At 44.9% G+C, this 26,845-nt stretch overlaps 2 protein-coding genes, 1 long non-coding RNA gene and 1 other non-coding gene across 7 annotated transcripts in view; 2 read left to right on the forward strand and 2 right to left on the reverse strand.

Annotated features, from left to right (window-relative positions):
• Positions 1-1,845, reverse strand: part of LOC148326606 (vitamin D3 receptor B) — a 20,080-nt gene extending 18,235 nt beyond the window's left edge. Inside the window, exons 1-2 of one of the 4 annotated variants that reach the window (XM_088308542.1) lie at positions 1,694-1,845; positions 436-509 (exon numbers count right to left, since the gene is read on the reverse strand). The gene's annotated coding sequence lies outside the window, so the exon portion shown is untranslated. The other 3 variants (XM_088308540.1, XM_088308543.1, XM_088308541.1) reach the window with 3 other exon arrangements.
• A 2,308-nt stretch (positions 1,846-4,153) lies between these two features.
• Positions 4,154-12,768, forward strand: LOC148326607 (uncharacterized). The gene is made up of 3 exons (XR_015845838.1): positions 4,154-4,182; positions 6,326-6,501; positions 12,624-12,768. It is a non-coding gene; the product is annotated as an uncharacterized LOC148326607 (long non-coding RNA).
• On the forward strand, positions 4,384-4,455 carry trnaq-uug (transfer RNA glutamine (anticodon UUG)). The gene has a single exon. It is a non-coding gene; the product is annotated as a tRNA-Gln (tRNA).
• LOC148326609 (tensin-2-like) lies at positions 4,820-25,335 on the reverse strand. Its single transcript, XM_088309580.1, has 24 exons — positions 25,063-25,335; positions 15,124-15,173; positions 14,854-15,037; positions 14,324-14,374; positions 14,125-14,247; positions 13,799-13,863; positions 13,644-13,727; positions 13,411-13,523; positions 13,263-13,323; positions 12,986-13,061; positions 12,661-12,790; positions 12,273-12,338; positions 12,080-12,190; positions 10,393-11,634; positions 10,176-10,317; positions 8,854-9,629; positions 8,673-8,795; positions 8,502-8,591; positions 8,345-8,422; positions 7,750-7,827; positions 7,123-7,291; positions 6,980-7,048; positions 6,619-6,648; positions 4,820-6,475 (listed from the first exon to the last, which is right to left on the reverse strand). Exons 1-24 carry the CDS (start codon positions 25,177-25,179, stop codon positions 6,331-6,333), a joined length of 4,173 nt encoding a protein of 1,390 aa, XP_088165706.1. The 5' UTR covers positions 25,180-25,335; the 3' UTR covers positions 4,820-6,330.
• Between the last annotated feature and the right edge of the window lie 1,510 nt (positions 25,336-26,845).

Raw genomic sequence — 26,845 nt, forward strand, 5'->3', positions numbered from 1 at the left:
AACAAAGAAGTCACTCGCTCCCGCTTACAATCACGCACGAGACAATCGGCATGTCGTGATATTTCACATTGGCTCTTAAGTAGTGTATCGGCACATTACACACGCAAGACAGGCTCGATATGTTTGTGTCACTCAGCAGTGAAATGAGCGGACGCAATTACTTGACCCAGGGATGGACAAAAACCCACTTCCGTCCCAGCCGTAATTCATCCTTTTAAAAAAAAAAATCTCGTCCTCCGTCCTCAAAATGGGTGTCCGTCCAGAATGCGACCACCTGCCCATCTCTGCCAACATGTACGTAAATGTGACATTACATTTCTAGAAGTAATTGTACCCTCAGGGTTGTTTTTTTTCCCAAGGACTTGGTAATTTCACAGTGCAAAAAAGAAATAATCAGCGAGCAGTTTTAGTTTACGTGTGATAGAAATGGCTCACCTGCGGATTTGGCATGCCCTTCAACACTGGCTGAGACTTGAAAGCTTGCCTCCGTTTATCCCAAGATGTTAATCCTGTTCAATAGAAAAGCAAAAAGGCATGTGGCAAGTCAGTGGAGGGGGCCTTAACCCTCGGACCTGACCTACAACTGCCGTTTACGTAACTCCGAAATATTATTAACCCAAACATAACACGCACGTTGTTAATCATCACACGGCCAATACTGTCGTGAGAAGTTGCGCAACATTATCGATACATCGACGGGCGTTGGAAATTAAGATTTCTTAAGCAAGAGCCATTTCAACAAATCACAATGTGGACTTTTGCACATTTGCTCTTGTGCAATGCGAGTTTTCCTACCTTAACAGTTGAAGGCAACTTTCGAACCCCCCCTTACACACACATGAATAGCAGAGTTGCTTTTGATCTTCTTCACACGCCGTCTTCGTGCGTGTCTACTCCCATATTGCGAAAGTAGCGAGACGGTAGTGTTTCGCTAAGCTTTCCGCCCTTCCACACGCCGGGCTCGGGCTCGCGCACACGCGGCAGCGGCAGCGGCGCTGGTCGAGGCTAACTAACGCTTATTAGCGTGGTTAGCAGGCTAGCTTGAAGCGTCAAGCGCCGAACAACTTTGCGTAGCTTCTTAAGCGGAGCAACTGCCGAACGACGGGAAAATCACAAGACACGAACGCCCGAATGATTCCAGAAGAAATCCACACCTACTTCAGCACGACGACATTTATGGACGAGTCTTCAGTGTCCAAATAGATGGCCATTACTTTTTGTTATGCACCGCCTCCTCCTTGGAGCCTCTACGGGAAAGAGGGATTTCCTCTCCGCCCACTTACACTGGCTGACCAATCACGCGTGAGCTCCGCGGCTCGGCCCTTGATCTACTTGATGACACTTGTGCAAAGCCATACGCCGATTGGTCAGCCATGATGTCCGTCACCAACAATATGGCCCTCGAAACAGGGGTGTGTCGTGACGTCAGAGTTAACGAGGAGGTAAACAACTTTGACCGCGTGAGCTTAAAGCAACATGCTTTTGCTTCCAACGTGGGATTGAAGCGCCGGAGAAAGACAGAGAGGGAGTGAGGGAGAGAGAGGAGAGAAAGAGAGAGACCCCCCGGTGGGGGATTAACTCGACATCATGATCTGCGTCTCGACTGGCGGAGATTGGAAAATATAGGCCACCAAGAGTCTTTGTTTAGAAAACGACGGTTATTGGATGCGTGCTCACGTAAAAAGGACTGTACCTTTTCCTTTTCAACCTTGTCCCCAGTCGAATGTTGAAATGGCGCCATTAGTTGCACATCCTCAGCCCGTTTTGTTGAATACGTCTGCCTCATTGTTTGTTTGACATGCTCCGAATGTGTGCGGTCAGGCGTGTGCAGACGAGGGGTGTGTCTCCTCTGCAGTGCACTGGTAGGCTGCGAGGCGATGCCACCGCTCCTTGTGCAGCATTCGCATTTGTTTTTGCGATGCAAAGCACACCGGGTGCACAGAAAATAGACGAGTGAACAAGGCCGATGAAGAATGTTAATGCTTTTCTTGAGTAAACATCGAACCCGCTGCGCTTTCGCGCTTCACTCGTTTCCATGGCATGTTTACGTCCACGGTCGTGTTGCACATGGATAAAATGGTGGTGCAGCATGTGTGTGTGGTGTTAAGTCCAGTAGAGGAGGCGCGTGTGAAGGTCAGGGGTGTGTCTCTAATAAAAACACTGTAAAGGGGGACTGATAGGAAGGAGGGAGGGAGGTAGAAGGGCCCCATCCGGATTCAAATATCCTCTTCCCACTCAAAATTGTTTTGGGACTCCTACTGCAGGCCGAGTGAAAACTGCATCTGCAAATTCCATGAGTTTTAAAGATTCAGCCACACTTCCCTCAAACCTGTTTCACATGCATTTGTGCAATTACAAATAGGATACTTAAAGAATTATTGTAAATGTTGCAACACAACTGGCAGGTGCCAGCAAACTCTGGGTGACCCTTTGATTAAAACACTGAATGGATAGATAGATGGATTTATTTTTATTTTTTTTTACAAATCCCCCAAAATATAATTAAAGAAACTGGAAAAATCCCAAATATTAAAAATATTGACAAAAAAGTGAAAACAAATCTGCAAATATATATATATATTTATATATATATATATTTATATATTTATATATTTCTTTCTATATTAGTCTTAAGATGTAATATCACTAATCACCACTTGATGGCAGCTGTGTCTTAGTTGCACTTACACTGGGTCTTATGCTGCCCTATATTACAACGTAAGTAGGCCTAATATTTTTGGGGCGGATTTGGAATGATATGCAGGAAAAGGAAGACACTTTTGGAATTTGTCTGAAAACTCATGATGACGGTTTCAACTCTGACTTTCAAGGGATCAAATATTCCGTTTGAACTCCAAGTGGTACGGCTTTTCCGGCATTGGACTAAACACACGTTTATGTGCACATATATCTGCCGTCTCAAGCACATAATCATCTCATGGAGGAGCTGTGGCGAGCTGCCAATTCACACAGTGGCTGGTAGAAAAGTGCGTGGGTGTTAGGTACATGCTCGTCATTTGTCCGTGCTTGGGCCTCGGCCAAGTCCGGCACCGGAAGCAGGTTCGAACAGCTCCGCTAACAGGGATTTATTCGGCTGTGTTACATCCATGTCAGACTTGTATTTTTGCTCAGCGAATTTGTGTCCTCAGACGCTCTGAGCCGGGTTGATGTTTGGAAAGCATGAGGGTGGAAATCATAAATCACAAACACTTGACCTACTGAAACGGAGGGAATTTGTATTCGTGGCATTTGACATGAATAGTAGAGCTCATGTAGACACACGTGCTTTTGGTCAGCTCGAGTTTGAAGCCAGCCACAGCTGACTTGTGCTGCACAGCGGACTGTTCACAACATAAACAATAAACGCGGTGACACACATGCTTTATTTGTATGCATATGATATGAATATGAACACGGTGTTGATGAGTGAAACAGATTGAAGCTTTTGTGAGTTGCAAGACTCACCGTGTGGAATGTGAAATGATACTGAGCTCACGATGTGAGGGTGAAGAGCAATACGTTAACTCACAACAAAATACTTGTTCCAGCTGCACTCAAAAGGTGCGCAAAAACATTGCAATGGAAATTTACTGCGTTGTGAATCAACCGCCCCCGAATTCAGGCAATGTCAGCTGCAAAGAAGTGAGACACGAGAACAAATATACTTTCCCACGGTTGGTTTGACCTAATTATTGAAATTAAAACGTGCTGAGCATATCGTAGTCATCAGTGGACTGATATTTACGACAAAATAAAGCTTGGGATGAAGCCCTACTCATTTTACTGTCCTCCGCATTTCCCTGCTGTATGCTTTCCTTGGAAACGCAAACAGTGAATCACCACGATGTAAAACTTCAGCGTTTGTACAAAACAATTTCGTTTTCAGCAATGGGGCATGCAAAATTCACTAAACATGAACTTCTATACTGCACATATGAAGGCTACCATACTCTATATTACTTTTGCATCGTCATCGGATCACACTTTACTTTGGGAGTGATGAAAATGACTTTTTAACGTGCAACAAGCCAAGATGTTGAAGTCTTGCACACACAAGATCACAAGATCAATCACACTGACGACTGTCATACGTGTACTTGACAAACAAACATTGGTCTCCTACCTAGGACCTGATCGAAGCACAATCTTTCTTTTGGAAGTTTGGACGTGATGAGAAACGAGGTAACATGACTCAGAATTCTGCCAAGCTTTCGCTCATTTAGTCTTCATGCTAACGTTAGTTTCATGTTGTTCGCTGAAGTTACGTGAAAAGTTACTAGAAACGTAACACGGACGCTGTCGTGGACCACTAAACCGATTTGGACCGTACACGATATGTTGTATTTTGGTTAAATTAGGCGCTAACGGCTGCGAATCATCCATGGTCCCGTGGTGTAATGGTTAGCACTCTGGACTTTGAATCCAGCGATCCGAGTTCAAATCTCGGCGGGACCTCGTCTTTTTATGTCTGACGTGCGCATAGTTTGCAATGTATTGTAGTGTACTGAGTACGTTTTGGATTTAAATATTCGGATACCGGGAATGTGCACGTTACATAACAGTGCATACGCGTTCAGAACAAATATGACGACATAAAGTACATCATTTATGCTTGTGGATATTCACCAATCATTGGCAAAATATAGATGCATGTTTTTGACATGACATTAACATGAGGATGTTAGAACGTATCAGTTTTTTTTGTCGTGCTGGTCTTCATTCTGGTCGTTGGTGAGAGCTGCTCGCCACTCTCAAATATTCTATTTAACATTTGTCATGTAAAACCCAAACATAGACATTGTGAGTTTTTGCAGCACTTTATTTCACACAATTCTTCTTCCGAGGCAATAAATATGAGTTCTGAAACAAACATTCTGAAAATGTCATTTGTGCTGAAGTTATATTGCTTGTAAAAAAAACAAGTGAGAAAAGAATTGAAAAACAAAACATAACATGAAATATATTTTTACAATTGATTTCTTTGGTTTGGTTGACTTTTCTGTGTTGCCAAGGACCTTGGCTGTTTTCTGAGATCATAAACAAATGCAACATTGTGAGGTATGGAAAAAGTGAGGTCATGATTCTGCTTCAAATGACCCGACCAGTGTGACACGATTGTGAAAGGAATAATTTTGTTATTTTCACTCACAAAAAGGGTAATAGCGATATTTTCTTTTTGAATTGGCTAATTCGTTTTTGACTGTGTTACTGACTTTGTCTTTTTGTTTATTTAGCAATGCAGAAGAAAATACTACCCGTCACCAGTATCTAACTGCTTGGTTAAACGTGTCCGTATCAATAAATCGCCCCTCATCAAATCACTTTTGGCCCGCTTAATCTCAAAATTTGCTTTTATTACTTATCCATTCCACACTACCCGGTGTGGTGTAAACAGACATTTGATTCAATTTGAAATGTTTAAATCTTTTTAAGATATGCTCCAAAATGCCCGCCGTCTCAAAATTACTTCCCAATATTCATTCCTTCACGACAGTTATATTATTTCTTGGTAATTGTTTGGTTTGTAAGCTGAAATAAAATTGTAGAAAGAGTTTGCACTCTCCAATTACTTGGCTGTGTGAGGTTATTAAAAGTATATTAAATCGAGAACGAAAGGGGGGGGGCGGGGACTACTGATTTGCATAGAAACCATCAGAGCAAACTCAGACAGCTACAAACACGTCATTCGACGTACGGTACAGCGCAACAGCCTGACAACCATTCGACTTGTTTTAACAGTGCTCCAAAAACGACAGCAGCAGAATGTAACCAAAGAGGGGGCAACTCTGCGCTAAGGAAGAACTGCAAGAGTATACATGTTTCTCGTTTACATGTGTGTTTGTGAGACTACGTCCTATTTCATGAATGATGAGCAAAATATGGGTCGTGCTATTAGATTTGGTGCAGTCGACAGTCACTCAATTGTTTGAGATGCAATCATGAAATAGAAATAATGAACATTTCTATTTGTTTTGCGTAACAAGCTCACACTCAAATCCCCCTAAAACATTTCTTCACTTCTCTAGACAGCAAACTAATTGAGACATCATGAAACATTAATGCGCAATGAATCAACAATCAATTCCACGCAATCTGAAGATTTCCACATCCTGTTTGGTGACACTTTTTACTCAACCCATTTACAATTGACTTCACTTTGGCAGCTTCACACTTGCGTACCAAATGACAGTTGCAAAAAAAAACAACAAACAAAAAAATCCCCAAAAACCAAGTCAGTGGTGGTGGCATCATTCTTTTGCAGTGTACATTTACTGAATGTCAGAATGGCAAGTAAACCTCCAACTTGTCCTTCATGTGTTTCCAGATGTTTCATCTGCGTAGCTGCGGTCCGAGCATAACCTTGTTGATAAAGTTGACAATGGCCGCAGCAGGTTGCTCTGGATCCAGCTCCGCGAAAAGGTGACACACGTTCGCTGTGGTGCTGCCCGTCCGCCTGGCCACAAAACCGAACATCCTGGACGGCACAAAAAGGAAAGAAAGGTGGGAACTCAGAAGAGAAGCCATTTTCTTACAGTATGAGCAATATTTGCAATATGTGTTAATTGGCGTGCAAAGTCGGCAGTATGACTTGCAAAAAACAGGAAGTCAAGCACTTACTTGTTGGACGTGCTATCACTGTTAGTCCATCTGAAGCACGGCACACAAATAGAAACAGAAGACAATTGCAGGAATACATAAATCACGAGCTCCAATCGGTCTAGAATTAGAATTAGAAATCCCTTTATTGTCATTGTACTCAAGTGTGCAACGAGATTAGAGGGCTCCCCTCTCCAGTGCAATACAACAATAATACAGACTACAAAAGTTGGTCAATCCACACTTGCAAATAATTGCATCGCAAACGAGTCAAGCGCCAATGTTTCAGTCGTCATTAGTGACAACTGCTTGGAAGCTTTGTAGAACACACACACACGCACGCACGCACACACACTGCTGTTGTTTTGTTCTGCTCACTCACCTCTGGTCTTGCGGGTCAAGACTGCTGAAAGTCACACTGCTGATGGGGTAGTGCCTCCGGAAGAATAACCTGTACAAGCAGAGAGAATTTACGATCATCATCAACATACATCAGAAAGCATATTGAATGAGATCACTGGATACCTTCTTTTGCTGTCTGTTAGAGTGATACCCTGAGAGGAAACTTTAAAATGGACCATTGTTGCAGCAGGGCGAGGAATCAGTGCCAGTGTACTTTTGGTTGCTTTGGAAACTGCTTCGGGCCCCGTTAACGATTCCGTTTCCACGGAGTTCAGGTAGAGAACGTTGCAAGCTTCAGAAAGACCACAAAAATGTCGAAAACGTCAAGTGCACTTTATTGCCCTCTGCTGGTCAAAAGTCAAAACGGCAAAACCCCCACCTCTCCCTTTTCTAAATTTTTACGGTTGTTTTACATGTCTACAGTAATCGCTGTCACTTTGCGCTTCACTTTTCACAGCTTCAGTGTTTTTTTTCAACATATTCATCTAAATAAACAAACTGCAGCCATATTACGGAAAGACGTGTTTCTTTGAAGAGATGAATGGACTCAGAGTGGTGGCATAATAGAGGCCCCAAAATAAAAATATAAAATGAAAATAATAATTAAAAAAATAATCAAACTTTACTTTGTGATTTTTGACGTTTCCAGTCCCAGTTAACCGCGAAAAACCAGTCATTGCTGGAACGCAAAGTGAAGTCGAGTGTTTTTCTTGCTTTTGTTCAACACGAGTCCTTCGATCCAGATGTTACCTGCGCCCTGTTTCAGGAGGTCAGCCGCTGTGCTTGTGTTTGTTGCAGTCCGAATCTCCTGAAGATCTCCGACCAGATCTAAAACGCATGTTACAAAGAGGAATGTCACCTCAGAAGGCTTTTTTTTTTTATTTCAAGTGGAAACCAGCACAACCTCCAAAGTCTAGCCAAGCACTCCAAAGTGGGACCATTGGTTTAACTTTAAGCAAAACGTTAGACCTCCTCCAGTGATAGCAAAGACGAAAAACGTCACGAGAACCACAGACGTGGACAAATCCTTTGACACAATAAAGCAATAAATGTTCGTACGAAGCCGAGCTGCCAAAATGCCAACAAACAGTTTCGACATTTTCATTGATTTGATTTCCTTTTCTACTTTTGTGACTTATGAATGTTAAATTGTTCCTTAAACATGACCTGTATGGTTAATAAAATACTTGATGGCGAAAGTTGAAACAATATATACACGTTACGATTTCTATTGGAATTAAGAATGAGAATAACTTGGTAGTCAACCAGTGAGCAGATTATCTTCAGCGCTGAAGCTCGCACCGACTTGACTTGAACTGTTTATCGGCACGAGAACCAATATTACCTCTTTCCGGGATGCGAAGGGCACACGGCAAAGAGATGGGCGTGATTGAATGTTGGTACACAAGGGCAGACAAACTCCCTAAAGCAAGAATAAAAATGAGGCAAAGCGAACATGACAGTTAAATAGCACACCGAACGCAGATGAAAGTTCACGTCACCGAAATAGGCCTCATTCTGGCAGCCCTTGATTTTGACGCCTCGCGGTCCAGTCTCGATGAGGAAATGTCGCACGAGCTGTTCCGGGACATCTGCCATCAGATGAAGAACGCGAGAATTGCGCATTTTACTTCAGCCTCCGGAAAGAGAACATGTTCAAAACCCTATCTTACCGGTGATGTTGGCGTTCGGAGGAGGCGTGGCCACTTTGAGCGCCAGGCCGTAGGCGCCCTGGAACGAACGACTGTCTCTGATGAGGAAACTTCCTGCTTCCTTGTCCTTCAACACGGCGATGGCTGCGGACACGACACATCGGAATGACCGTTTCACAGACGACGTTAGGTCGGAACTCACCTTGGTCTCTGGAGATGCCAGATTTGTACCACAACTTTGAGCTGTCTTGGACAAACTTGGCATTGACCCCAATGTCGTCCCTGCTGCTGCTGAAGTGTGCGCACATCTGCCGCTGCTCCATCAAAGTCACATTGTGCGTCGGCGAGCCTCGTAGATGAAGACACGCGTGCCCGTTGAGAGATCCCGGCGTGGATGAAAGGCGTTTCTTCTCGGGCAGCGGCGGCTGAGCGGCTGGGATCGTAATTGCGGTGTAGCCCGAGTACGGCACGTGGGCGACACTCAGCAAAGGGTAGTAATAAGGTGCGAGCGGGAACGTGGGTGTGTGATAACCATCAGGCACGGGTGACGGCGCTTTGGCGTCAGGTGTTAGACGATGCTCCGGTGGCTCTGTCGGCGGCAGCGGCAGGCAGCGATGACCAGGGGAATCGCTTGGAGAATTTGGCGAGGAGCTGTTGGAGCGACTCGGACCGGCAACTTGCGTTGTGCTGCTGCCTTCTGGGCCCTCGTCCTCATCATCAGGCACATTTGAATTGGAGCCACTCATTGGATCCTCCGCCGGGGTGATGATGAAAGTGGTACTTGGGGACTGAAGACGATTCTCATCATTTTCTTTGACTTTGACTTCCTCAAGTTTATTTCCATCACATGTTCGACTCTGAGAAAGCTCACTTGGCATGACGTTGGAAATTTGGCATTGTTCTTCTGCCTCGGCTATTGTAAGCGTTTCAATTCCATTTGTGTTGATTTCGAGTACGATTGAAGCTTCTTGACTTAAGCTGCAAGTTTAAAAAAAAAAAAAAAGTTAAACAGCCGCATAAATGATAAATGGCTGAGGTGATCCTGTCAGACATCGTCCAAATGTCTACAATAAATTATTCGTACAACAAAAGGGAGTTGCTACCAGAGCAAACACATTTTATGTTGGCAGCATTAAATTGTCCCAAAATAGAAAATAGGAAAGCAGTTAGCTAAGGAAATCGAACAATATCAGTCCAAACTATAATCGATTAATAATCGCGAACAGAACACAACGCTCCTTTTGCCAAGAAAATATGCGTCTGCTTTCCAATCAGTAAAATATGTTCCATCATAAATGTGGTGTTTTCTGCTTTGAAGGTGCTCAAAATATTTTTAGTGTAACTTTTGTGTGTGGAAGCTGAATACTTTGCAAATCAAAGCAAAAATATTGTTGGCGCATGTGCAGCTCTCTTGTGCTGTGCAGCCACAAATGGACATTTGTTAAAAAAGAAAAAAATGTTTGGTTTCTAACGGCAAATAAGAAACACGATTTCCAAACATTAATTCAGCAAAGCTTTACCGACCTGTCTTCAGTGTGTGTGCCGCCGCCGCCGCCAATGACTGCGTAGTCATGATCAGAGTCCAGAGTGCGCATGCTCGATCTGTCGCGTCTACTCTGGGAAGCGTGTGACGTGTCAACCTCTGCGCTAGGTGCGGCCTTTTCCACTTTCAAAAGGAAGAAAAAAAAGAGAGTATCAGATGAAGGCAGGGTGCAGAATATATCAAGTCATCCCCATTTACCTTTGAGATGTTCCGGCTGCTGATCTTTGGCGTCTGGCGAGGTCTCCGGAAGGCTTCCTCTCCCAAAAGAGGGGCTACTGGCAGGCAGAGGAGAGACTGACGCAGTGCGGTAACCGGAAGCATAACCCCGACTGCCGTGACTCTCGACGGGAGATGATTGAAAAGGGGAGCAGGCGTAAGACTGGCGTGGAGGCGGCGGGGTGTGGTATCCAGCGCTGGCGCCGTCCCGCATGTCCACCACAGGCCGGAGGCTGACGTAGGCCTGCTGAGGTCCGAGCAGGAAGCTTTGCTGCTCTGCCGCCTCTTTTAAAGCGGCAGAGCGACCGCTGGGAAATGGCGACACGGCTGATGTCCATTGGCAGAAATCAGCTCCCGTTTGTTGGTCCGGTCGCACGGAATGCAGCGATCGGACTGAGGCCGTCTGCCGCTCCCGCCTGCTGAAGCACTCTCGGCAAGGACACCCGTGCGACGGATTTGGATTTGGCGCAGCAAAGAACATCTCTCTGTACGGGCTTGAAAGAAGCGAGTGGTGCGAAAGGTGAGAGCTTGCGGCTTGGCTGGCGCAATGGAAGTCTTGGCATCGGTCATTGTAGAGTCTGCTCGAAGCTGGAAGGGTGTGACCGTGCGAGTGTGTATGTTCAGAAGCGGAATAAGGCAAGCATGACGCGTGGAGGCAACGGAGTGATGGGGCCGGATGTTCCCATGCAAAGTCGGACAAAGGATGCACACGATGGCGGTGACGGAGTTCCATACGAGTCAAATGAGGCGGCGGAGGCGACACGGATTTGGATGTTAAGGCTGGCAGAGTTTGACTTTTGGGATCTTTTTTGATGCTGTCGCAGCATCCGGCGCAGTGAGCGCTCACTGGGCACGGCTCGTGCTCCCATTGGCGTCCGTCGCCTCCGCAACACGGGCGCTCTCGCTCTCGCTCTCGGCTTGAATCGGACAGGTTTGCGTCTTCGAAAATCTCCGTCTCTCTTTGCTTTTCGTGCCCTCGTACACCGTCTCTTGTTTCCGATTCTCTTTTCCCCGTCAGACTTTCGGCCGTTTCACTTTCAGGGTGAGCGGCGAAGAGTGAGTGCCTCTCGATGTGATCAGCGAGCACGCGACCGGACGTCTGCGACTGGTCGGCAATCTGCGGCTCCACTGTTGGGCTGCTGGCGAGGCCCCCGTTGAGTGCTCGTCGTTTTCTCACCTGAGCGTACAGACTGCCGTCCAGAGGGCCTCTTGTATGAGAAATATCTGGCGTAAACGATAAGTTAGGATTCATGAGACACCTGAATAAAGAATGGACTGAGCTTCGACTGGGCTACACTTCACGCGAGTGACTAGAAATGATCACCGCAAGCAAGAGAAAACGGTCAACGCCATCCGTAGTTGTTACATCGTCGTCATCGCATCACGTCAGCCAAGCAAGCAACCAATTTTACAGTATGAATCACTTTTGGGCTCACGGATATTCTGCATAAAGTAGAACGCAGCCGGAACCAACAGGGTCCAGATTGAACGAACAGAAGCTAGAGTACACTGCACTCCAGATGCTCCCATGTACGTGTCCAAATGTCCAAAACAACCGCGTTCCATCTATTGACCACCGCGTTCCATCTATTGACCACCGCGTTCCATCTATTGACCACCGCGTTCCATCTATTGACCACCGCGTTCCATCGGGTGCAACTCAACTTACTCTCTGGGCTGTCCTGATGGTGCAGGTTCAAGTTCTCATACGAATCCCATCTGACCACTGGATCCGAGATGTTGTCGCTCACTTTCGCCGAGGCATCTGTCTTCTGGTTTTCTTGAAAGCATTCATGAAATTCTATTCCATGCACAAGACCAAATTCAAGATATTCAAGCCTTGAGAAAGTGGAAATACTCACCGTGCATTTTTTCCAGCCTGGTGGAGAAGATAAACTCCACCGCAGCATCACGAGGGAACCTGTCATCTATAAAAACATACGCTTGTAAACACAAAGTCTAAAATAACAGAAATGAGAAAAGCTGAAATGCATTCATAAATCTGAATGTCTGAAAATTTCAGGAGGAAATAACACATCAAAGGTATTATTCATGACTAAGTAAAAAAATGGTAGAATTTATTCATTGTGATGCTTTAGCACATGGGGATGTAATGCGACTGCGGCTCACTAAAACACATTCAAACAAGCACCAAAGGAAGACGCTTAAAAGTTATGTCCAAAAGTAGAAATACGTTTGTATTTTTTCCATAGGCCGGCAAAGCACGCGAGGGCGCTTCCATTATTTGACCTGTGCAGGCTACGTCCAGGTCCTTCTTGCCGAACCGCAGCTGTGTCCCATGAATGGTGCACGTGTGGAACTGGATCCTGAAGACCACGTCCCTCTCTGCTGCCTGGCTGCGCCGATGATAGCACTTGACCTGAAAGGAAGGGAAGAAGTTCAGGGGGAAAAAAAATCGTTCAAAGCTATTTCGACTGTACAGGCACATTTTGTGGCCCACCGGACGGTTATACATTTACAGGAGAAGAAACATGGAAAGGAAAATAGGGACTCGAAGGAGTCTTTTCAGTCTTGTGCACCTTAATTTGATGATTTGTGACGTGCACTTTCTCACCATAATGTCCCCCTTTAACAATAACGCCGGTTCCATCGTAACACACAGCTTCCGTGACCTTGAGGTCTGATTGTTGCTGGAAACACAACCCAGTGGCAATAAGCGCTTGATTATTATGAATTGATTATTGTCGAGTAAATCAAATGTCAGCAATGTGAACTTGAACATAAGCAATGCGGCAAACAAAAAACCAAAACAAAACATTGAACTTGTGTGAGAAAGGGCTGTTGAGGTCACGGGAGAACATTGCGGAACAACACGATTAGTGACGACTCACTAGACACAGGACGTGTAGATCAGACGCAGTGACTGGTAGATCTTCACAAATGGAAAGTAACCTGCAAAGAAAAAAGACCGTTTCCAAGGGTTTGCTTTGTTTTTGCACAACAACATTCTTGCACAACGTTTGTTGACTAGAAACTGACCTCCTCCTGTCTGAAAATTGGGCAGTGATGGAATAAGAATCTGATGGAGGAACAAAGGACTGCTATTCATTTTAATGGCACCGGACAGGAGACCACCAAAGTAGTAGATGTACCTGAAGATGGCAGAAGAGGAAACCCAAACGACATTTTCATTCCTGAATATTTCTTGACTTGTTCCCTGCACACTCAAGCCACCACAAGGACTGCTTTGTGTGTGTGCGTGAGACAGAGACCTGTTCTGAGAGGGCTGAAGGGAAGAAGATACTTTGTCTTCGCAGAACTTCCTCATGGCCAGGGTGGTGAGCGCCTGGTCCGCTCTGCAGACGCACATCCACAAGTCATTTAGAAATATGCATGACAGGGATTAATAATTGACCAAATGAATTACCCTGCTGATATCTTGCTGTAGTGCATGTAGGCTGCCACAATGACACCCGTCTTGCCTTTGTTTCCCTGTCAGAGCAAATGACGATATACGCGGATGTGAGAATGTCTTAAAAGGATCATCAAGTCGCGATTTTTCAATAACGAGCTCAACTTATGTGTTCTTTTATCTGAGAAATTATATCAGCTTGCATTTTCTATTTTATCAACACTCGACAAAAGATAAGCGTAGCTAAATGTCAGAAAATCTATTATTTTAGAACGCAAACCTATTATCGAGGGGCCAATGTTCACCTTGTAAGTCATTTGTCGTGCTGACGTTGCACTGACCTTACAGTGGAGAACGGCTACATTATTTGGATCAGCACTCAGCCACGTCTCCATGGCCTTACAGACAGTGCAGATCCTGTCCAAAGGTGGAGCGTGGAGATCGGGCCAACCAAAGTCGTGCACCTGCAGCACAAGAGCAGCTGGCCGTGAAATGATTGCGCTCTGCTGCTCTGAAATGATGTGTACTTTCAAATTGCACCTTTGGGATGAGTCTTGTCAGGTCATGTCGCTTCTGTGATAAATTCAAAAGCTAGAAGAAACCCACAAGAAGAAATCACTCCTGTCATTGTTCTCATATACCAAAAAGTGATCAACACACAGTGAAAAAAGGGAACAAGTCCAACGGGGGCCTACGGCAACTATTTGACTAAATTTGACTTCTTCTCCTCATCGGGTCGCAAGGGAGCAGGAGCCAATCACATCTGACTTTAATCTGGTTGCCAGCAGACGTGATCTAATGAGAGCCAATAAAGCTCCAGGATATCAGAAAATGCGCATTCTTGCTCCTTTTAGTTGACAATGTGAAAAAAGGTATTCTGAAAAGGCTGCCAAATCATTTGTCCCTCAATTGGCAAAATGAAGTGGCAAAAATCTTAAAAATGAATGCAATATGATGGCATGCTGCAAAGTGCAACCGTGATTAGAAGAAGAACGTGTTCCAAATAATTTCACATCATTTTGTAGTCGAACAACAGACACACAAAAAAAGAAGAAATAATTGTGCCCAACCAGAAACTTGTCTCGGTGCTTGCATTTAAGCATTGTCGCCATTTCCTGCAGGTCCTCGCAGTATCGCGGTTCCTCAAGCTCTGGGATGAAGAAGACCGAGATGATCCTCTCCGTGATATAAGTGAGGTCAATGTCGTAGTGGCGCTCAATCATCTGCTCCATGACTTGCGCCTCACTTTTACTTCTAGACATTGAACATTCAAATCATGACTTGATGTTTAAAAAAAAAAAAAAAAGATCATTTCCATGCATCATCGGTGGCTACGGTACCTCGGCATGGAGCCTCTTTTCGTCAGTGATTCCGATATAATGGAATGGTGCTGAAAAGCATAGAAACATGCCGCTCGGTGAGTGCACTGTAACATGGAAATACAAACGCATGTCCGCACATGCGCTGTGCGTGGCCTTGAGGCACACGCAATGGATATCCGCAAGATGGTGAGAATAAACTAATGTACGGCAAAAAAGTTGGCCGCAGTCCACAAAGTTCGGTAAATAAACACAAATGAAGGAACACATTAATGATGATCTCAGGTGAAGGGATGAGCGGACCGGATCCTAAATCTCCTTCAGTTAAAGGCAGCCGAGTACTCTCATCGTATGCACAAGTACTGGTCAGGAGATTAAAAAGTAGCAAGACTCACGACGTTGCGCAATCAAGGAAACCAAACTGTTGACTTCTTCCTTAAACCTCGCCAGGCAACACCTCGTCAACTTTTCACCTTTGAACCCGTGAACCGGAATGAGTGGCATCATCTCAGACGATGACAGGTGTCAACAACAACTTAACAAGTCGCCCTCCCGACCAGTTACGATGCTGACGTTTTTGTCCAACAAAGGATCTTGTGATGTACGCTTGAGTTACGTTTTACAAAGTATCAGGAAAGGTCAAGAAACGCAAATGCAGAATTTGCTTCCATTTTTGTTTTCTGACTTTGAAATACGATTTGATTTGTTCCGTGGCCATGCTCATAACTCAAAACATCTTTCCCTATTAAAATGAATGGACATGCCATTCATCTCACATTTTTTTAAAATTAGGAAAGAAACACTCCATAGTATTGTAGTTTATAAAAAGAGGTTGGTTCATAAAATAGTGTCTCACTAATTTGCAGTAACATTCGTCATTTTTGCACAAGTTCAAGGATTTGTCTGCGAGTATTATTCTATTGTCAGTCGCGCTGTGTTTCTTAAAGTGTTATAAGAGCACCACAGAGAGTTGTTTTGTGTTCCCGGTATGGCTTGCTACTCATCTGACAGACCAAAAGACAAAAGTTTCATGCTTGCTTTCACTACAAAATGTCAAATTTGCTTTTAAAAGTCAACCTTAACTGCAAGTGACACAAGACAAAATGTTTTCACTCTTCCTTATTTTGTGGAGTGAGCTGAGTTGAGTTCACTGCCACCGTACAGCTGCCGTATCTCAAATTGTTGCTAAAAGTCCAAATATCAAAATTAGCCCAACGACGGCTTGTATCTTGAAAATCTCGTGAGTCAGTTCGCACATATCTCAAGGCGTCAAGAGTCAGACGTATGTTTGCTATAATTGACAAACATTCGTAGTTTGTGAAGTGATATTTTCCAAAATGGAGGCCTGAGTTACCCTTAAAAATGACTCAAACGTCTTACGATTCCACAAACAACAACGACAACAACAATATTGCTATTTTCTTCTAATCCAATGACAATTTCAAGCAACAATATTGTTGACAAATCCTTAAAATACAAAATAGCAGATCTTGTTGATTCTAGCGATCCTAAAAAAAGGCTTGATTTTGGTTTTGTGAAACCTGCAGATAGCTTGATGTGATGCCAATTTACATTTTGCTAAGTAAGCAGCACCCCGCAAAAATGTTTTTGTACACTTCACCCCAGCGCCTGATGACGTATTTCTTTCAAGCAGACCCATACAGATTGCAAACATGGCATGAAAAACACAGCGGGAAAGGAGAGGACACGTAAACGCTGCCCTTGGGCCAGGACTACTCTTTGATGGCTTTAAGAACGGTCGTTCAAAAGGTTGGAGGGTGCTTGACTTCAGGAAGCAAAAGTAGGAGGCACACGACAACACACGTGTGCATGAGCGTGCATCCAAAACATGCACGGAGAGCCACTTGGCATGTAAAAGCAACAGAAAAGGGACAAGAGTCAACAGGAAACACTTTGCAAGGATGTCAGTGACGGTCAAGAGTGGTTGAGGCGTGCACACGCGCACACACACACACACACGCACACACACACACACACACACACGTGTTACGTGGAGCTCTTGGCGACTGCATGCGAAGCGTCTGCAGGAGCCACTTTTGGGGCTGAGCCACCTGCTCGAGCTTGTCCCGTTCGTCCGTGTACTTTTACGGCGGCGACACCATCACAGCCTCGGGACTGATGCGCCCGTTTGCTTCATTCGTCAACATGCAAATGCGTGTTTCTCTCGGGATGCCTGCCGACGTCTTACAAACACTGGAGAAAAGTAAGAAGGGCAAACTCTTCAAACGGAATGGGCCAAATGAGCACTTGCTCTTCATCTGAACTCCAATTTGAAGACGTTTTTGACAATTTCCATACACGTTGACATTTATTCAAGGCTGCTGACACGACACCATTTTAAACTGAAAATCGTTCCATTTTGGGCAGAGCCGTGAAAATGTGGTTCGCACGTCTGTCTCACAGTTCTGGCGTTAGGGAAAGTTACTTTTAGATCATTTGTTCATGCATGTTCATCTTTTGGGAAGCGGAGAGAGACATCTTGTCCATCGCCGTGAATTTGGGATATACAAACATGCATCCAAATGATCAGGGGGGGAAATTAACTTCCTCTTTAAAGTGGCAACTGCTGTCAGAGAAGATCACTTCAAAAAATAAACAACAATAATTGGCTCAAAAGCTTTACATGCCCTGGATTGGAATTTGCAAGCAGCTGCTGATGGAAAAGTGTGTTTGAGACCAACGGAAATTGAGATGAGACGGAATGACGAGTGACCAAGCCTTCTCATTTGGAAGTGGAATGTCAAAAATGAGATGAGCTTATTTCACATGACAACATCTCTCCATATACGTTCATTCAGCTTCCTGAAGCCTCACCTCAGGACAGGACGCCACAAACGTCTGGACGTTGCCGTAATAAACAAGATGGCGAGCATCGCATGGAGCAGAAAAGCTAGTCACGAGTCCTCACTGTGACCAACGTGTACAAAACGAGGCAAGCCGAGCGGCCGGACAGCAAATGAGTGACGTGCATCGGGCAGACATGTCAACAGCTGAAAATGCCGAGCGAGCACAAAGATGTCACGCAGCTATTTTCATCAGGATCTTCAATATAGATCGCAAGTCACATTTCAAAGATCATTTCTCGGATCATTTGCAATAAACAAAGAATCATTCCCCCAGAAAAGAAAAATTGCAGCTCAACTTCAATTTATGATAAGCGTTCAAAAACTCTTTGCCAACATTTGTCGCTTGACTTTGGTTGTCACGATATTCTTATTTGATTTCTGTGTCATCATCCACATCGCGAAAGGCGCGCCGCCCCCCCGGCCGGACTGGTCGCCAGCCAGTCGCAGGGCACGCATGGACAAAGTCAATGAGCAAGAAGCCATCCAACGCTGACGCGGTCAGGCGAGTATAAAAACATTATTTTGTTCAAATCTCTCTCATGCAAGTCGTTTATTGGATATTAAAAAAATAATATAAATAGTGAAGTCCATCCGGAATTGTTAATCACAACTTTAAAATTAAACAAAAATTTATTGCTTTGTGACGGAAAAAGGAAATTAAAGCGATGTAAAGAGGAGGTGCGTGCAGCCGTGTGTGTCCTCGGTCACACTTTAGATAAGACAAAGTAAGCCAGCCAATGAAACAAAGTAAGTATCGTTTGCCCCCTCGGTCATAATTACAAATCGTTGCTGTGGGAGGCGAAGCGTCAACATGTTCATCAATGGCCGACCCGGTCAGTGACTCATCACTTCTGCTTCTCGATGATTTGCTTTGTTGCAAAAGTGAAGGGCAGTTCATCTGGAAAAGTGTCCCAACTATTCCCGACAAACAAAGGCGAGAACACACCACTGTTGTGGACGTCCTCAAATCGTCATTTCGCCGCCGCGAGGCCCGTTCATACAATTGCAGAACAGCTGTTGCGTGGGAGGAGAATTTGTAAGCATCCGTACGTCACGATGCAACATTAGCATCCGTCGCGTTGTCGTTGCTCTCACAACGGCAGATTTACGTCCCAGTTTTGTCTCCGCTTGCTGCTTGCCCTCAGGTCACCTGATGCATGCAAATAGGCCACGTTTAGAATCCAAATCCAAATCATCTTGACATGCTTTTAAGCTCCAACGGATGGAAGAATAAAAATCTTCTTCAGGGACATGGAATCCATCCCAAAAAAGTAAACACCACACCTTGGACAGACAACCAGTCAAGCGCAAGGCACGTAAAGATCCACAAACAAGCCTTCGCGCTCACATTCGCAGCGGCGAGGAATGGAAACGGAAGCCCTCAGCGTGAACGGCCACCATCATAAAATCACTTAACCCTCGAACATTAAAAATTCAAACGTGAGCACTTTTTTGTAGGTCACGCCGCGAGTCTATTTTTAATATGCCGTATATTTGCAGCAAAAGCAAAGTTAAAGTGCTCCATCCATTGTTGGAAGAGGAAAACATCACGAAATGAAATGCTGCGTTTGCAGAGAACAAAACGTCAAGCGGGAAAGTTGACCCCTCACAAAAAAGAGACGTCACACAGACCATTTCAGGGTACAAAATAGAAGTTATAGCAAAACTAAACCAGGCGTCCCATGGCAAGAGAAGTTTTTTGTTTTTTTTTACCTCTCAACAAGCAGCTTCAGTCTTTGCCTCCCTCTCTGAGCAGTCCAGTCTGTCCACTAGCTTGCACAGCCTCCCTCCTTCCTTCACTCTGTCACACCCATAAAGCATCCCTCGCTCTCTCGCTCTCTCGCTCTCTCTCTCTCTCGCTCTCACTCTCATATGACAACACACGCATGCACACTCGTCGACGGTGCCAGCAGCACTCACCACATAGCTTTCTTTTTCCCTCTCCCGCCTTGTTTGTGGCGCAGGCCACACACACACACGCACACGCACGCACACACGCACACGCTAAAGCATGCCTACTCTGTGCAAGGACTTACTCCTGCATTTGCACTCACACACATCAAAGCGCCACACGCACAAAGTGGACAAAGTGAGGAGATCCCATTTTTGCTTCTCACTTCTCTGCTGAAAGGTCAAGATTAAAACGTCTGCAAGAAACAGAGGACAACATGCACAAAGATAGCTTGCATTAAAAAAAAAGAGTCATATGAATGAGACAAAATCCCAAACTCCACACCAAAAAACGTGCACACGCATGAAACACTTCCACTGACCGATTCAAGTTCCCAGAAAGTCATAACAACACGCACACACATACACGCGCACGCACGCCCCCCCACCTACACAGACACACACAAGCTCGCCAGCTGCCTCTCACCTAGTTGTGTCGTCTTCACTAATCACTCTGTGGCGAGCATCTTTGGCACTCGAGTTACTTTCTATATTTAAACTCTTCCTCTATCCACACTGCTCATGCTCCGACGTGATGATGACCACGCTGAGCTAGTGAACGTCCAGCAGCCACACACTGCTCTTGTATGTGTCCATCACCGTGGTAACAGAGTACGACAAAAAAAAGAATCCTCTTTTAGTGGCAGGCTGCTAAAGCACAACAGCTGCTTGTGTCCTGTGGCACACAATCAGCGGGAAATGGGAAATGAGGTCACATACATATACACATCTATACACATATACATACATATTATATTGTTGATTGTTTGTCGTCTGTTGAGTAGTGGGTGATGTCATGGAGAGGGGATGAGCCAGGTTGGGAAAGATTGGCTCGGCCACTTTGTCTGAATGTGAGTTGTGGCCATCGGCAGCTCCAGCGTAAATGTGTTTTATTCGCTCTTGTTTCGGTGATTAAAACGAACAGATTCCCTGACCGACTGCGTGCATCCTTGACCACCGGGACCGAGACGGGCATTACAATATTTTGTATTTTTTCCAATGCCTGAACTTTCCTCATTTAACTTTTTGATGATCCCAACGCTGCGCCATTTCACTCACACCCGCTTGAATTGTGAGCTCATTCACTGCCATACATTATGAAAGAGCACTTTCTCTCATGTCTTGTGAACGGACAATAAATTCTTTATGAATAGAGCTGCATAATGTACGAAATACCAACTTCTACCTTGAGCTTTTTTTTGGCTGGCATAATGTCTACTGCACATGATGTCATGTTTTTCCCCCTCAATGATGTACATGTGTTTTCAATTCAATTGTGGTTATTCTACTACACGAAGGTCCTGGTGCCCTTATGACATGTCCATATTAGTCATTGGTCATATTCGTAACAGTTCAAAATCTGTTTTGGTTCTTCAATGACAAATTTGCAAGCGACAGGATGGCCGAGTGGTCTAAGGCGCCGCGTTCAGGACCCAGTCTCCCCAGGAGGCCGGGGTTCGAATCTCGAATTTCCCCATTGTGGGACTAATAAAGGGCAAATTATTATTATTATTATATGAAGAGTGAAGCCGGTTCTTCTTCATTTATTTTAGTCAACAACATAAGAGCAAGCTACTTTTGATTTGGATTGTCCTAAAAAACGCCGTTTCGTTTATGGCAAAATTCACCACGAGGTGGCCATGGTAAGAAATTTTGGGCTGCAGTTTGCAGAAAAACAAAACATGCTAACGAGAGAGCACGCTGCAGAATGTGAGCGCGGCCCTGCTTAGCTACGTATGTTTAGAACGATACATAATAAAATGGATTTTCTATTTATATTACACAATAATTTCACGATTGTTATTACTCACATCCCATCGGATGAGCCAAGTTGTACAGGGAGAAAACTCACGCGGGCACGGAGAGAGCGGGCAAATTCCTCACGGGAAGGTCGGAACCCGGAATCGAACCCCGCACCTTTGAACTGCGAGGCGGACGTTCGAACGGGTCTTCCACTGGGATGCCACGAACATTTCGAACCCAAAAAGATTTCATTTAGCATTGATAGATTCCTCACTCCGCTCTTAAAAGTCATGCTTTCGGGTAACTGAAACTCTTTTCAGATGACTCATTTCTCTTCGACTGTCGGGGCAAACTCAAACGAGCATCGTGAGAAGATGCAAACTCCACACCGGGCCGGTGTCAAGATTTGAACCCTTCGACTGCGAGGCAGGCTTGCTCACCACTCGGCCACCGTGCCAGTAAGAACCAAATCAACGTTTTCACCTTCAACTTATAGAAGATGAAATGACTCCAGCTGACATTAAGAACGAGACGAGTGATTGTTGTAAATCGTCATCGAGTTGCTCCGAGGCCTGTGAGTCGCGTTCGCAGTACAAAATGAAAAAGGTTTAGGTGCAAAACATTTGATCTGCTTTCCACTTTGGCGGAGTTGTTTTTGAGCATTCTTGTTGTTTGCAAAACTTAAGCGACATCGCCTCTCCACAGCATCCCATGACTCTCAGCAGCAGCATTAAATTGACGTGGCGAAGGACCGCGCCCCTTTGGAGTTTTACGGCCAAAGTCTTTGTAATTCTCCGAGCGTGTGAGAGCGCTCGACTTCTCTTACATTCCACTGATGACGTAATCAGAGCATCTCAACTGCTGTGCTGCGGCCGCGTGATGTCTGGTGTGCCCTGGCAAATTTCACCTCATTGGTGACAACAAATGAATTCTCATCTCCAAATGGTCGAGTTCTGAGTGCCGCCTTCTTGTTCATCAGCAGCGGAACGTGTAATATTCGTCCAGATGAGGACGAATGATGCGCGGATGCATCGGGCGGCGGCGACATCGGCATTTTGGCTTGCGACGTGATATGATGACGCACTGTGATGTCATCACATTTGATGTCTCCTGAGCACACGTTTCTGAAGAGGAACGATGACAACGCCAAACTGGACCTTGGACAAAATTCGCTCCAAGTACAAGTAATTGGCTCAAGAGAAGGCACGGGCGCGATGCTATGCAACGACAACTATCTTGAAATGAGTCGATTTAGCTCCAAGCTAGCTTCAACGCCATCTACAAACAAAACAAAAATGAGAACGGCACAGTAGCTGATATTGACAAAATGAATGTTAAAAAAAAATGAAAGTTTGTAGCTGCTACACATTCTTGTGTTAACATTTTCTACGGGTGGTGTGCCTTGGGATTTTTGTCAAAGAATTGCCTCAAAAAAAGTGGAAAATCACTGGAGTAAATGATGTGAATATTTGATCCAATTGCAGGTTAGCTAGTTTATGCTAATTGGGAAACATGGCTGGCCGGCAGCCAGGCCAGGGTGGACTCCGCCATCCTCGTGGGGATAAATGGCTCACATGATGGATGGAATGCGATATGGAGATCAATTAGAAATCACAACAAGGAGTTGCTAGATCGCACATGATGGCACAAATTCTGGAGTTGAGGTTGCCAGACTTCCTAAGAATTATAACAAAGTATGTCCAAGAAGGCCTTCACACTAGTGCTTGGGTCTTAAAAATACACTCCGACACCACACGCACGCACACACGCACACACGGCAAATGAATACTGTACTTGAGGAGCGTGACACGCCCACTCGGCGCCAAATGCATCGGCTTGTGTGCGTTTTTTGACGTGACACCTTCCTCCAGATGACATACACGCACGTGAACACACTTGAACATGCACGCGCACACTGTCGAGAAGGGACGGGAGCAGGTGGCAAGCCAGTTTAGGCAGGGTATTTATAAGAGTGCGAGGAATGACAGTCACCTCGAAAGAGACCCAAAAATGAAAATAGGTGCGGGAATGTGGTTGTTTGAGTGCACGTGTGAGACACAGAGAGAAGAAATCTGGATGGTCAATTTTATGAAATTAAAGACTGCCGAGTCCACCCATTCTGCAGAGACCATGTTGTCATAATTTGGCAGACTCAAGCACACGCACACACGCGCGCACACCCCTAGAATGAAATTCACACGCGCTCATACGCACACAACAGCAGACGTGAAGAAATTGGACGCTAAATGAGATTTTTGTGAGGCTGACATCTCGACGTCTATCCGAGATCAGGCACAGACGCAGTCAAGAAAATTTGGCACGTTTGGGTGATTTAGGACTTCCTGCAAGGTGAAAAAAGTAAAAGTGACGTTCCAGCATGCTACACGGTTACAGCGTGTGAAAACACACATTCGGCCGTGCGAGCTCCACCCGCAAAACCGACAGACCCTTTTTTTCTTTTTTCCCTTTTTTACGGGCTTCATAAAACTTGACCATTCACAGCAGTGTGTACATGTGTGTCATTCCAAAGGAAAGCCGCTAGACAGACAGACGACGGGTCGAACCCTGAATAGAAAGCGAACCACCACTTCCTTTTTACACGACATGATTAACAACCATCACTGGACTGCTCATTTCTTCACGACCGACGGCCAACATGGACAAAAGTTTTCATCCACAACAAACTCCGCAGCCAGTAAAGCTTGTGTACTTTTTTTTCTTTTTGTGATTTTGGTTCAGAATCTCTCGTAGGTGATCTCAAAGATGTGAGATGAGATTCTTCCACAGCAAGCTCATCAAACTTTTTGTCCTTTTTTCAGTCATGCAGTTTGCATATTGTTGAAAGTGCAAAATATGTCTTTCAATGTGTCACAGTTCTCATGAGCACATCGTTGAAGTTTTCCAAAACTCTACTTACAAGTTGATTTTTACTCAGAACCAAAATGGATTTTTTTTTCATTTGGTCTCGTTGGTGTTTTAGTTTTAGGGCAAGCGAGCAAAATTTGTGGGCACGCCGCAGCCACATACAGCAACATTTTTTTTAATGTCACTCATCAGTCAATGACATTTTGCATTATTTGTTAGCATTAAGGCAAACATATGTGTTTGTTTTATGTTTACGTTGAGAGTGAACTTCACTTGGGATTGGCAAGACAGCTTGAAGGCTGATTCTATATCTGCCAAAAAGCTGCTCGTGTGAAGTGACCTGGGTTGAAATTACTGCTACATTACAAAATGCTTGCAGCTCAGTCAAAGCAGTAAATTCAAATTGCAAAAGTGTAAGACTGCCTGCTCCATTTCCAAGAAGTATTACAGCACGTTTTGGAATGTGAGACTGGTCACTGGGTAAGCGCTTTTAATATTCTCAAACAAATTGATAAAATCTCGGCACAACACTCACCTCAGCGAGCTGCACAACTTTGCGGAGTTCCTCAGGGTCTGTCTTTGGAGTTGCGCCTCTGGGGTCAGTTTGGTGCTTCTGAATCCTTCTGCTCGCCAGGCTGTGAATGCACCCCATGTTTGGTGTCCCTTCTCATCAATTGTGTTTGCCGCTGAAAAGAACTTCTCAAAGCTTCACGTCCAAAGTCCGAGTCCGCTCCCCCAACATGATCCGACCTCCTGCTGACTGCCGCTCCTCTGACAGATGACTTGTGATCTCCTCTTACAACTCCCCTCGCCACCTTCCACTCTTTCTCCCTCTTCCCAGTCCTCTCGCATGCCGGCTTTCCTCACTCTTGAAGCATGCGGGTGCACACTCAGCACCCCCCCCCCCCGCCCCAATCCTTCCTCCGCCTCTGAAGACCCTCAAACGCGGCGCTCGTGTCATTTGCCTTCTCACTCCATCGGGCTAATCTTACGACGGCCGCATGGGGGAGAAGTGGGCAGCTGTTAATGGTACTTCCTCTTCCGCAGTTGGCTTCACTTCAAGGCCCTCTCGCTCGCTCTCGCTCGCTCTCGCTCGCTCTCGCTAGCTCTCGCTCGCTCTCTCACTCACTTGCAGGCCGGCCCGGCCCATCCAGACTCGTTCTAGTTTGCACAACACTGCAAAAACGAACCTCCCTTCTTTCCTCTTATTTCAGTGAGACGAGCGCTTGGCTTGATTTTAGTATGCAACTTTTGTGCTGTTAAAAAAAACAAAAGATTATTTTGAAAGGTACGTGTGCATTCTCGACTTTTTCAATGGCACAAAATTGCTCAACATTCCGCAGAGAGACGTCTGAAATATTTTGTTTGCCTTTCTAGAAAGCTGGAATCAAGAAAAGTTGTATTTCTTTCCAGATACAAAGACATAATGATAATAATCATCAGAGCTGGGCAGACCGACCCTCTGGATGCACATTTTTGGGGGCGAGGGGTTTGACAAATTTAAAAACAAAGGCCAGAGTTGGATTTTAGTCGGGCCTAAAAATCTTGTGATGAACCCACTCACCTCCGAAGGCATCTTTAGCGTCACGACCAACTTTTTGTGTACGAAGAGACGTGAGACAGCAGCGTGCATTCTAGTTTGGTCGCCGGTAGCCAATGCCTGCTTTTTTTTCTCCCTTAAAAAAAACAAACAAACAAAAAAAAAAACAATGAGCAAAAAAAGACAATTTTTTTTCTGGAAAACGACAACTTTATTCCTCTCTTAAAATTGTTTCCATTTATGTGACCAAAGTTGTCCATCGGTGGCGGTCAGTGTTTTGTTTTATTGTTCTTGGAACAACCCGGAATATTTGCCTTTTATATTTGAAGGAATTTTACAGTACGGGCAAGTTAATCCAGGTCACATCATCGTCAACAACGCTTATCCTGTGCAATGTCAACCTTCAACAAAAAACTTCTCAAATGATGCCGCACCTTCTCAAATCAAAATGTAATTGCGCCGAATGGCATCGTTCTACTTCAAAATGCAATGAACGTCTTTCCTGTGTGCTGTCAATCAGAAATTTTCAGCATCTTTGACAGGAAGGAGCAGAAATAGACGGATAGCCATTCTTGATTCCTCTCCACCCAGATGCAAACAAAGATTGTCTGTGTTTGTAAATGTCAACACAACTCCGCCTCTTTGTAGGACAAAAACTCAACTGCAATTCCGCAGACAAAACTCATCTTTTAGCTGAATGTTGGGAGTGGAAAATTTGAAACAAGAACTTCTTTCTACAAGCATGTTTTAATCTGCTTGGGTGCTCTATGGCTTTATG

The sequence above is a fragment of the Idiotropiscis lumnitzeri genome, chromosome 11 (assembly GCF_059441095.1).
Source record: "Idiotropiscis lumnitzeri isolate Australia: NSW breed Sydney's pygmy pipehorse chromosome 11, RoL_Ilum_1.0, whole genome shotgun sequence".
Classification (NCBI taxonomy): Eukaryota; Metazoa; Chordata; class Actinopteri; order Syngnathiformes; family Syngnathidae; genus Idiotropiscis; species Idiotropiscis lumnitzeri.